Genomic DNA, 11933 nt, shown 5'->3' with positions numbered 1-11933 from the left:
TTCATGATTTATTGATCTGTCGAACTGGGAAATGTAACCTGTCCCAATGATTATGGGCATTTATAAGCTGATGGTCTTTTAATATATGAATATGGCTGGTCATTTTGATCGGCGGGTTATATGTTAATTGCCGCAGGTTGTGTGGGTCGCTCGAGAGCTTCCGTCCACCCGTATGCCCAAAGACCCAAACCTAAAAACCCAATCCCTCTCCTCCTCTGAAGGTGGTAATCTGCTCTGGTCCAATCTTATCCAGCACGAACGTACATATGTCGTTGTCAACCTCTGGCAGCTTGACCGCTACCGTTCAGCATCTGCAGATCCGAGGCGGCAGATAGCGGACTCACAAAGATATCCTCTGGACGGAGATCGTCTGGCGCCAAGAGCTACTTGAGCGAGCCGAAGAGACCAACTCGGCCACTTGTCGCGTCTCTGGGCTCCGAAGTCCTTGTACTTTATGGAAGGCGCGACGAGGGACAATAGAAAATTATTACTTCAATTGGCGACAGGCGACAGACGACAGACGGGTTCAGGTACATCTCAGGCAACTAAGGATGCCGCCGCCCACGGGACACTTCACACCCAGCGGAGGACACACCGCAAAACGACCTGTCCTGGGAATCCTGGTCACTTTTGTGGGCTGTGCCGATGTCGCGTCAACTTATGTGTCTCAGTCTCGATCTAGTTTTCATTACACCAGCATGACGCAATTACACCTGAGTTATCCGAGGGTCACTGCCATGTCCCATAATAATATATATCTGAAACGAAGATCTACTTGCATCCTACAGCTGCGACTACCGTCTTTTGTGTGACATCCCTTTGTCGGCCTCTCTGAAGGCGTGAAGCGTTACGTTTCCAAATCAAATCTTTTGTTCTAACTGCGCCGATATTTGTATAAAAATATTTTTACGATTCTCTGGCGCCGCTCGCAGCGAGAAGTCATCATCATCAGATGGCTAAGACTAAGCACCGGAGATATGCCGTCTCGTCCGGATCCGGAGACGGAATGGAAATGGAAATGAGACTTGTGACATGGGAATGGACATTATTCGGAAGAGCGTGCCAAGCGACAGCGAAATGCTAATTTAATGGAGTTTCTTCGACACTGACTTTCTTTCTAGTCGACTGACTGCCAATTCAAGCCTGAAATTATTTGCTGGCGACGAGTCAAGGGACAAACGCATGTCTGTCGTTGAATTGCCATTTTAATGTGCCAGATCAGGTCTGTTGCAAATTGCAGTGCACTTGAGACTCAAATCAGGTTCAAGATCAATTGCATTAGAAAGAAATAACGTAGTTATACCCGTTACTCGTAGAGTAAAAGGGTATACTAGATTCGTGCAAAAGTATGTAACAGGTAGAAGGAAGCGTTTCCGACCCCATAAAGTATATATATTCTTGATCAGGATCACTAGCCAAGTCGATCTAGCCATGTCCGTCTGTCCGTCTGTCCGTCTGTCTGTCTGTCCGTCTGTCCGTATGAACGCTGAGATCTCGGAAACTATAGAAGCTAGAAGATTGGCATTTTGCATGCAGATTCTAGGAATTCCTACGCAGCGCAAGTTTGTTTCAAAATGGTGCCACGCCCCCTCTAACGCCCACCATCGCTTATATACGATTTTAAAAATTTTAATATTTTGGAAAAGTAAAAATGCAGTTTTATTGTGTTTATCAATACCTATCGAAATGTAGAAGAAATTTTTCAAATCGGACCATTCGTTAAAAAGTTATGCGTGATCAACGTTTTCTATCTCTATCTCCATCTCCCTCGCACTCCCTTTACCTGAGTAACGGGTATCTGATAGTCGGGGCATCCGACTATAACGTTCCCTCTTGTTTTCAGTCTCGAAAGAAGACTGTATAAACACTAAGTATACTTTGGTCTGTAAAGATGGAATATTATTTTAATAAATACGAAAAAAAAAACGTTTACATGATCGTCGAAGTCTAAGAAAATCCTAAAAATATATTTACCAAAACTAAATGACCATTTTGGTCATAAGCAATAAGAAGTTGTAATTTGGTACGCTGTATTTCTTAAACAATTATAAATATCTATTTATGGATTTTTAAATCAACTAAACTAATCAAACTGAAAATTTATTACCACTCTATTTACATTAGCTTTCAATTACATTTGGAATTTGGTATACATATATAACTAAATGTAAAGCATTTTATAAACTAATAAAAAAGAAAATGGTAGAATGGTAGATTTACATTAACTTTCAGTTACATTTGTAATTTGGTATATATCAATTAGAATTAACTAGTTAATCTATAACTAAATGTTACGCATTATTCAAAATTAAACAAATAGGAATTACATTTTATCAATTTTTAAATCAATTTGACTTGAAACATACATAAAATTAAATTCACTAAGAATCTACCGAATTTGAAGAAAATTCAGGAGACAAAAACTAGCATGAAGTAAAAGTGTGATTCATTCAAATGCGTTCCTCATGATCAATTGCTCATTTCAAGGCAATCATTATACTTCCTGTGGGTACGAGGAATGTGCACTTTAATCCACCTCCACCCACAGGCACTTCGAGCAGCACTTCCCAATGCTGACAAGCACTAATCAATAGGCCCTCGAAGGCAGGCCCTCGAAACTCGGCATATGCATTTTGGTTTTCCTTCTTTTTATTCCAAATCAATAGCGAGGGCATATCGAAATTCCAAAACGGGCAATTAACAAAGCCAACAAAATTTATGTTTCACCTGTCTGCAGCAAAGTACATAAATACCCAAGAAACGCCGGGCAAAATCGAAGATAGGGAACCCAGCTAATTACACGGGGGAAGGAGAAGTAGGGACAGGCCCAAACGGAAGACGGCTGCAATGGAAATGGCAATGGACATTTTCCGACAGCGCCAAAAAAAAGAATAAAGAAACACACACAAAACAAGAGGGAACGTTATAGTCGGATGCCCCGACTATCAGATACCCGTTACTCAGGTAAAGGGAGTGCGAGGGAGATGGAGATAGAGATAGAAAACGTTGATCACGCATAACTTTTTAACGAATGGTCCGATTTGAAAAATTTCTTCTACATTTCGATAGGTATTGATAAACACAATAAAACTGCATTTTTACTTTTCCAAAATATTAAAATTTTTAAAATCGTATATAAGCGATGGTGGGCGTTAGAGGGGGCGTGGCACCATTTTGAAACAAACTTGCGCTGCGTAGGAATTCCTAGAATCTGCATGCAAAATGCCAATCTTCTAGCTTCTATAGTTTCCGAGATCTCAGCGTTCATACGGACAGACGGACAGACAGACAGACGGACAGACGGACAGACGGACATGGCTAGATCGACTTGGCTAGTGATCCTGATCAAGAATATATATACTTTATGGGGTCGGAAACGCTTCCTTCTACCTGTTACATACTTTTGCACGAATCTAGTATACCCTTTTACTCTACGAGTAACGGGTATAAAAACCGAGAGAGGAGAAGAAAAGGCAACGGCAGCTGAAGGCAGCAGACAGGCGCGCTGTGGAAAATCTCACTTCTGAATTACAAGCAACGCCATAGCCACATCCAAGCGTATATATATATATATATCCTAACTGACAGTGATCGAGAGGGAGACAGGGAATGCAGTGGCGCAGAAAAACACTGCGGCTGATGAAAATCAACAGGGCTAAGCGTTAACTTCGCCACTCGGCTGTACGCAGCTCCGCTTTTCGTTTTTCCTTTTTCCCGCTCCCTGCTCACAAAATGGCGCCCTCTCCTAGCAGCCGATCTCCGTCAGAGCGGGATAACACTAGTTCCCCTACAGCGTAGGCGTCTTCACCCAGCCAATCACAGGCGATTACCAAGTGAAGAACCGGTTTTCCTATAGCAGGTAGCTTGGGATCGCAGATCGGGAAAAACTGGCTGCGGTCCGCAGCGAGTTAGCACTTGAGCGGAGCTACTCGAGATCAGTTCGTTGCGAAACGTCGAGCGTGAAAGAACCTCAGAGCGCATCTTCAGTTGAAAAGTGAGAGCAACTGCGAGTGAAGTGAAGAATATCCACTAGAAAAGATACTATCAGAAGACAGTTTTTACCGAGTGTGTAACATAACCATACCAAGTGATTCGAAATGCTTTCCATGCAAGAGCTAATGGATATGCGGATGCAGCAGCAGCTGGCCCATGAGATATACCGCCAGCAGATCATGCAGCGGATTCCAGGTGGGTTTCTATCAAGGTTTTTGGATGGGTGATCAAGTGCCGTCGGCAAATGATATAATTTTTTCTACCTTTAAAATTAGAAAATTTCTTTTCTTTCGAAAAGATAAAAAACGAGATCAGTTTAAAATCTTTATAAACTATTACACTTAATTGATATTATACAAATATTGAGTTTATAATTCTAAACTGATAAAAAGTTGTAATAATAATATAATGTTTTTCTTGGCAATTGTGATCTTTTGAAATTGTTTCTCAATAATACTTAATGGTTAGGATATTAGATATTTAATAAGAGTGGATAGTCAAATTCCATAAAAGTCAAATAGGAGTACCACCTCCTTAAGGAACTCCACCCAAAGCGTATGCCAAACTAATGAACCAACCAAACCGCTTCTTCCAGATCCCTTCCCTTCGATGCTGCCTTTCAACATGCCCCACCAGCAGCCGCAGATGATGCTGCCCAGTCGCCCCACCTTGCCCGGTGTGGAGGCCAAATTGGAGAACAACGATCTTTGGCAGCAGTTCCATAAAATCGGCACCGAGATGATCATCACAAAGAGCGGCCGGTAAGTTTCCCGCGAACACATTATCCTATGCAAATAGCGCTGAGTTTTCCCAAAGTCAAGTGCATCGCACTATGACCTATGTAAATATTTGCCAGTTTTCCCTATCCCTATTCCCTATTCCCTGAACCTTTCGATACCCATTTCCCGGGCCTAATGTGGCGCCTGGCCATAATTCAAAACGCAGCAGGAGCTCTCGCGCGGAGTGACAACAAGTGCAGTGTAGCCGGCGGTTCGGAGGAGAAGACAAGAGGAAGACGCCGCCCTGGCGCCGGACCGATCATAAAGATCTTTCTTCTTTCGGTTTCATTTCGTTTCGTTTCGGCGTTGACAATCGAGTTTGGTCGATCTACCTGCGCTTTTCACACTTTGCCCACAATAATGCCCTTGCCCTTTCCTCCTTCTCTCCGGAGGGAGAGAAGACCCAGACCCAGACCCTAAAATATCCGAGATAGGGGAACTATCGAACAGCGACTACCGAGCGGGAGCCGAGCCGAGACAAATTTACATAATTATGAGCTGAACTCGAAGTTTAAGTTGCAAGCATACACAGAAAAAAATTGACAAGCTTTGAAAATATTAGTTGAAAGATTAAAAATATTTTATTTAAATATTAGGTATTTTTCTATACCATTTTTATATTTTTCCTTTTTCATAAACATATTTTTTTAAACCTTTTACTTGACTTTAAAAATCCATTATTTTCCGTGTGGCTTAATCCGCTACAGCAGTCACTTTCTCGGCTCATTAGACATGCATTCGACGCTTGGAAGCCGTTAGGGCGACTCCCAGATTTTGTCTAATTGCTTGGCGCCAGATTGCCCCGCTCTTCTGCCCCTCGATCCGCCAAGCGATCCTCCAACCGATCCACCGATTTGCCGCACAATTAATCATGTGCCGGTGGCACATTGTTTTGGACTGGCAAGATCTGTTTGCGTTACCTTTTAAATCGATGCGATGCAGAGGGACTCCCCGCTGCCCGCTTTTGGGTCCATAATTACACACTTGTTAGTCTGAGCCACAAATCAAGGGCGAAATAAAATAAAGTAAAATAGAATAGATGAACGGGCAACGCCTCCTGTTTTTCCCCCTAAGATTTATATGCATTTCGTGGCAGGCCACTTAATCAACTCCGCTATTCTTTTCCTCCTTGCAGACGCATGTTCCCCTCGATGCGAGTGTCCCTCAGCGGCCTGGAGGAGGAGGCCAGCTACTGCGTGCTCCTCGAGATGGTGCCCATCGGCGACTGCCGCTACAAGTTCTCCGGATCCCAGTGGGTTCCGGCCGGAGGAGCCGAGCCCCAGAGCCCGCAGCGCATGTATCTGCATCCGGATAGTCCGGCCACCGGTGCCCATTGGCAGTCGCAGGCCCTGCTCTTCAACAAGGTCAAACTGACCAACAATACGCTGGACAGCAGCGGACATGTAAGTTTGAAAGTCCCCTTAGAAACCCTTAAATATGTTACTTACTTATTATTTTCCCTATAGATCGTTTTGGCCAGCATGCATAAGTACCAGCCTCGCCTGCACATCATCCGCAGCAGCGAGCTCACCCAACTTCCCTGGGCTCCGCAGCAGGCATTCGTTTTCCCGGAGACGGAGTTCGTAGCTGTCACGGCCTATCAGGTGGGTTAAAAACAACATCAAGTCCTCTCCATTCAGGATCTCTGGCGGGACAAAGGCTCCGCGGGGGTCGTCGGCTAATTGAAGCATTTCCAAATTTGTCGCCTTGTCAGACACTTGAGATGATCCTAACTAGGATCGCAGGGGAACTTTTCAAGTACCTCCCAGCCGACGGCTACTTACTGACGCCTCGTAGATCAAATTTCTGTCAGACAGAGAAAATACAGATCGTTTTTCACTTTTAAGAAGCAAATAATTACAAGTTAGATTTTAAACTTCCGGTTAAAATTTTAAAAATAAAGATAATCTCAATAATAGTAATATAAATCGAGATAAACACCAAAAAAGGATATAAAACATCTCTAATTTTAAACCTATGATCCTTTATTAACTTTTAAATTTTGTTCTTGCAGAACGATCGCATTACCAAACTGAAGATCGACAACAATCCCTTCGCCAAGGGTTTCCGTGAGTCCGGTCAGTCGCGCTGCAAGAGGAAGATGAACAGCAGCGGAAACTCCAGTCTGGAGTCGGAGGACGATGGCTCCAGTGTGAGCAGCTGTGACTCTCCGCAGGCGAAGCGTCAACGCCAGGACTTTGAGCAGGACTCAACGGGCAGCGTGTCACCGGCCTACTACGGAGCACAACATCTCAGTTCCAACCCAATGTCGCCGTATCTCCGCCATCCCTTGGGCTATGCACCCAGTGGAGCTCCCTTTGCGGCTGCCTACTTTGGTGCAGTTCCTCCGCAGGTTCTGCCAATGCCAAGCCCAGCCACCTATGTGCCAACTCCAGCTCTAGTTAGTCCGCAACCAGTTGGCTCCAGCACACCCACCACCTCACCACGACCTTCGACCTCCACCAAGAGAAATAGCTTCAGCATTTCAGCCATTCTGGCCTACTGAAAACTACTTCTATCATAAATTACCTACCCAAATTGGAGTCATCTTCTGTTGTGATTAGTGAGAAACGTGTGCATATACTTTGTAAGCTACTGTATTCTACCTATAAGATCGTTTAAGAACCCAGCTGCAATCATATACCTTGTTAATTCGTTTTAAGTGTCTTTGGAATGAACAGAATAAACAAATCAAACATCGAATCTGTGGCAAATGCAAAACTATTCGTAGGGGGTTACTGGTTACCTTCAGCGTTTCCGTTTTTACAGGTTTGGCGATATCGCTTTGGTGCCTTGGCCAAAAGCTGTTTGCGACCGCTTTGGCGGGCCTAAGACAAATTAATGCTCTCCATTATGGTGACCAGCCGATTCTCAAGCCACAGCAGCCACACGTATCTGAAACACATCCAACTCCGGTAGTAGTTAAAGCAATTCTTGAAAGATAAGGCGTCCATTATGAGCAGCGATTTGACGGCTTTCAGGCCGTTTGGTCTTTGCCGACCCAACTCCCCGGCGATTTCATCCCCATCCCCCAAGTGAGGAGATGACGCAGAGGTGGCTACACTACAGAAAATTAATCACAAATAGTGTATGATCCATTTTATACCGTTTACAGTCAATCGAAGTATAGAGTTTTTACCTTGAGTAGCTGAAATTATTCATGAACACTTAGATTTTTTAAAATATTATGTTGAAATATTAATTTTCCGCGAATTCTTTAGCAGTATTTGAAGAAGAGATGCGAGAAAGAAAGAAAAAAACAATTTGTGAATAATTGTAGAATATTATTATGGTATAATAATAACAAAGTCACATTCTTTTTTTTATATATATCCAAATGTAACAAAATCTTTAAGAAAAACACCATAAATAATGTAAAAACTTAAATTTAAATACCCGGAACTAGAACTAAGTCTTGCTTAGGAGGAACTGAGTTGGACTATTTTATAAAAACTTATTTTATAAATTTGCCCTGTCTTACAGAATAGCATAAGGATTCCCCATTTCCAAGTATCAACATTAACCTCTCTGAAAAGAGAGTAAATAAGATGATTCGATATTTGGAGTATGCAATGATTTTTTAGAAAATGTCTCTCCATTCGTTATAAGTTTTGTAAACTCCAAGCTTAATATATAAATTAGGAATTAAAAATTATTATTAAAACAAAATACACTTTTTGTTCAGTGCATTTGCTGCTGCTGCCGTCTTGTGAAATTTTCGTTTTATCGCACCTTTTATGGCCATTGGCCAGGCCAAAACGAAGTGGGAGCTGGCCAAGAAGCCGATTTCGAGTCGAGTCGGATGGAGAAGGAGGCGGGGATGGACAGACTTTGGTGTGGTCACTCCTTGTGTGCATTATCGTGTCAAATGCGACAAATCTGTCTGTGGGCCGGCGGCTGCCTTTCAGCTTGCATAATTGAGCTGATAACTCGGCGCTCCGTGGATGTGTGCGGTCCACTTTTGAGCGCTTCCTAAACGGTGGCGCCAAACATTTCGTGTTTAATATTTTTAATTAAGTTTTTAAGTGCACCCAGAAGATGGACCCCGAAGAATTTCTAGCCAGACGACGATGACGACCCACTCTCCCCGAAAGCGGATAGTTCAAAGGCCCATCGAATGATCGAAGTTCCATTCATAGAAACCTTTGCATAGATTATGCATAATGTTATCCGAGGCAGCGCGAAATAATTCACCCGCCACACGAAGCCGCTTCTTTGACTAATTTGGGCTTAGTTTTGTATTAGCGCTTTGTGTTTCTCCTCGTCGTCGATTGGATTTGCAGGCGCATAAATTTACATCCCAAATGTTGAAACAATTAAATTATGGGATTTGCACGTTTTCACCAAAAACAAAGGGGGCCAAAAAACATAAAAATAAAAACTTGTCGGCGTCTGCGCTTCAGAAGTGTTTTTTAAATGCTAGCTTTATTTTTGCTGATTCGCGGCTGGCTTCTCTTCGAAAAAACGGTGGCAAAAAGCGTCAAAATTCGTAGATTATGAGATAAAAATGGAAATTTCAGTCGCTCACGTATTGCATTTCTAATTTGCGCTTGTTTTAATATACTTAATGAATTTTTATGTGTAGGTTGGTCCATACCCATACCCATGTCCGAATCCGGTTTGCGGTCAAAGCTGTTGATAATGATAATGAGGATAACGATGCTTTATTGAGAAGGTGTTGCCGTTCGGATCTGAATTTTATTTGCGCCACATGTTAGCGTGTTGTTGTTGCCGCTTTTGTTGTTCTTTATTGCTAATTATAATATATTTGATTTGGTATTTAAGCTTTAAGCTATAAAAATGTTGTCGTTCTCTGTTTTACGAGCCAAACGCCAGCAAATATTCAATTAAATTGTGCGAACGAGAACAGGTCGAGGTGGGTTGTGAATAGTTATTGTATTTAACACACCTTTTTTATTTTATAATATTTTAAGTATGGCTTTAACCCTGCACTAAAATTCAGGACCCTTTTTTATTATTGGAAAGTTTGGCTGTCAACTTAAAGACAATAAAAAGCACAAAAACTTCAATTTTTTAAATGATTTAATTTGCTTATTTTTTTAAATATTTTCTTGGGCAAAGAATATTTGAAACCCTGGCTTATTTTTATGTAAACGTTTTAATTAATATTAAAGTTCTAAAGTAAATTATTTTTAAGGCATCGGCATTTTTTGTTTTTAAAAATCGTATCATAATTATAAGTCTTATACTCAGCTCAGCTTATATACATGTATTTTACACTGGTTTTTATCTTTACCTTACACTACACCAATTGACCCACTTTTTACATACATTTTACACACATACTCATGTATCTTACGTTGGTTTAAAACTTTGCCAAGCGATTACACTGTGCAACGAAGTTGTAAAGTTAAAATTATACTGGGAAAGAAGAAACTATATTACAGTGCTCTTAAAATATTAAATAAATATTTCAGTAACTTAAGATATAGTAAGTGAACTTATTTTACAAAGGTATTTATTTTTGTTTTAATTTAGGAAATATATGTATAATGGATTGGGTCAGTGCTATTCTACTCTAAAATACATGTAAAATCAAAGTCTTCTACCTGCTGACTATATTTTAGTAGTATACTTAGGATATATTTATGATTTCCGTTAGTACATTTACTGCAGGCCTTTGGTAAAATGTCAATTTCAGCCTAGGGTCACCCGGCTTTCATTCATTCGATTTTGAACACTCCAAAAATGCTGTTAAATTTTAAAACCCGGCTTGAACTCCGATTGTTGGGTCACTGTACGCAGCTAGCTATCAATCGCCAGCGATATGCCAGCAAAAGTGGCGGTAAGGTCGACAAGGAGGTGCTGGCCCAACTGGAGGAGGGCTTCAAGAAGCTTTCCGAGTCCAAGTCCAAGTCGCTGCTGAAGAAGCATCTGACGAAGGAGATCTTCGAGAAGCTGAAGACGCAGACAACGCCCTCATTTAACTCCACCCTGATGCACTGCGTCAGCTCGGGTCTGTGCAATCATGACTCCGGCGTGGGTCTATATGCCCCCGATCCGGAGGCATATAAGGTATTTGCCGATCTCTTCGATCCCGTCATCGAGGAATACCACAAGTGCTTCAAGAAGACTGACAAGCAGCCGGAGACCAAGTTCGGCAAGGGCAAGGACTTTGAGAACCTGGATCCCGACGGCCACTTCATCGTTTCCACTCGGGTTCGCTGCGGAAGAGCCGTCAAGGGATTCCCCTTCAATCCCTGCCTAACGGAGCAGGACTACCAGGAACTGGAGAGCAAGATCTGTGGGGCAGTGACGAGCCTTACCGGTGAATACAAGGGAAACTATATGCCATTGACTGGGATGGATAAATGTGTCCAAGACAAGCTGATCGCGGATCACTTTCTTTTCAAGGAAGGCGATCGGTTTCTGGCAGCCGCTGGCGCCTCTCGATTTTGGCCCACCGGACGTGGCATCTTCCTAAACGAGGCCAAGAACTTCCTGGTCTGGTGCAACGAGGAGGACCACATACGCATCATCTCGATGGAGAAGGGTGGCGATCTGGGCAAGGTCTACGATCGCATGGTCGGCGGCGTGGAGGCGCTCGGCAAGCAGCTCCAGTTCAACCGAGATGAGCGCCTGGGCTACCTGACATTCTGTCCCACCAACTTGGGCACCTCAATTCGCGCCTCGGTCCACATAAGGCTGCCCAATCTCATGTGCCAGCCGGAGGAGATGAAGAAGCTGGCCGAGAAGTACCGTCTGCAGATACGCGGCACATCTGGCGAGCATTCGGAGGCCAAGGACGGGGTGCACGATATATCCAACCAGCGACGGATGGGACTCACCGAATACGAGATTATCAAGGAGATGCACAACGGTATTAAGGGCCTCATAGAAGCCGAATGTATGGCAAAGTCATCAAATTAGTTGAACAATTTGGAATGAACTTAAAGCTGTGACTAAAACCGGAACTACAAAATCAGAAAGTCATTTTAAGGACCTACTATAAATTTAAGTGCTAAAATTCTAATTTTACAGATTCAAAATAAATAAAGCTCAAAGACCAAATATCAAGAAAAAATTCATTAACTTGAGGCATCCTAAACAGGTTTTTTATGGATATTATCTAAACTTATTGGGACATTTGATTAAATTTGACTCCTTTATATCTACCTAATGCATTCAAGACAATACCTT

General features: G+C 42.5%; 2 protein-coding genes across 2 annotated transcripts; both read left to right on the top strand.

The window, feature by feature from the left end:
• Window positions 1-3951: 3951 nt before the first annotated feature.
• Doc1 (Dorsocross1) lies at window positions 3952-7475 on the top strand. Its single transcript, XM_017144469.2, has 5 exons — window positions 3952-4188; window positions 4589-4754; window positions 5908-6175; window positions 6239-6376; window positions 6787-7475. The coding sequence occupies exons 1-5, from the start codon at window positions 4098-4100 to the stop codon at window positions 7276-7278; spliced, it is 1155 nt and encodes a 384-aa protein (XP_016999958.2). The 5' UTR covers window positions 3952-4097; the 3' UTR covers window positions 7279-7475.
• Window positions 7476-10424: 2949 nt separating this feature from the next.
• On the top strand, window positions 10425-11803 carry Argk2 (Arginine kinase 2). The gene has a single exon (XM_017144517.3). The coding sequence runs from the start codon at window positions 10482-10484 to the stop codon at window positions 11661-11663; it is 1182 nt and encodes a 393-aa protein (XP_017000006.2). The 5' UTR covers window positions 10425-10481; the 3' UTR covers window positions 11664-11803.
• The last annotated feature ends 130 nt before the right edge of the window (window positions 11804-11933 follow it).

The sequence above is a fragment of the Drosophila takahashii genome, chromosome 3L (genome assembly GCF_030179915.1).
Source record: "Drosophila takahashii strain IR98-3 E-12201 chromosome 3L, DtakHiC1v2, whole genome shotgun sequence".
Lineage (NCBI taxonomy): Eukaryota > Metazoa > Arthropoda > Insecta > Diptera > Drosophilidae > Drosophila > Drosophila takahashii.
Note: the sequence above shows the minus strand (reverse complement) of the source record. Positions and strands in the feature narration are given on the sequence as shown.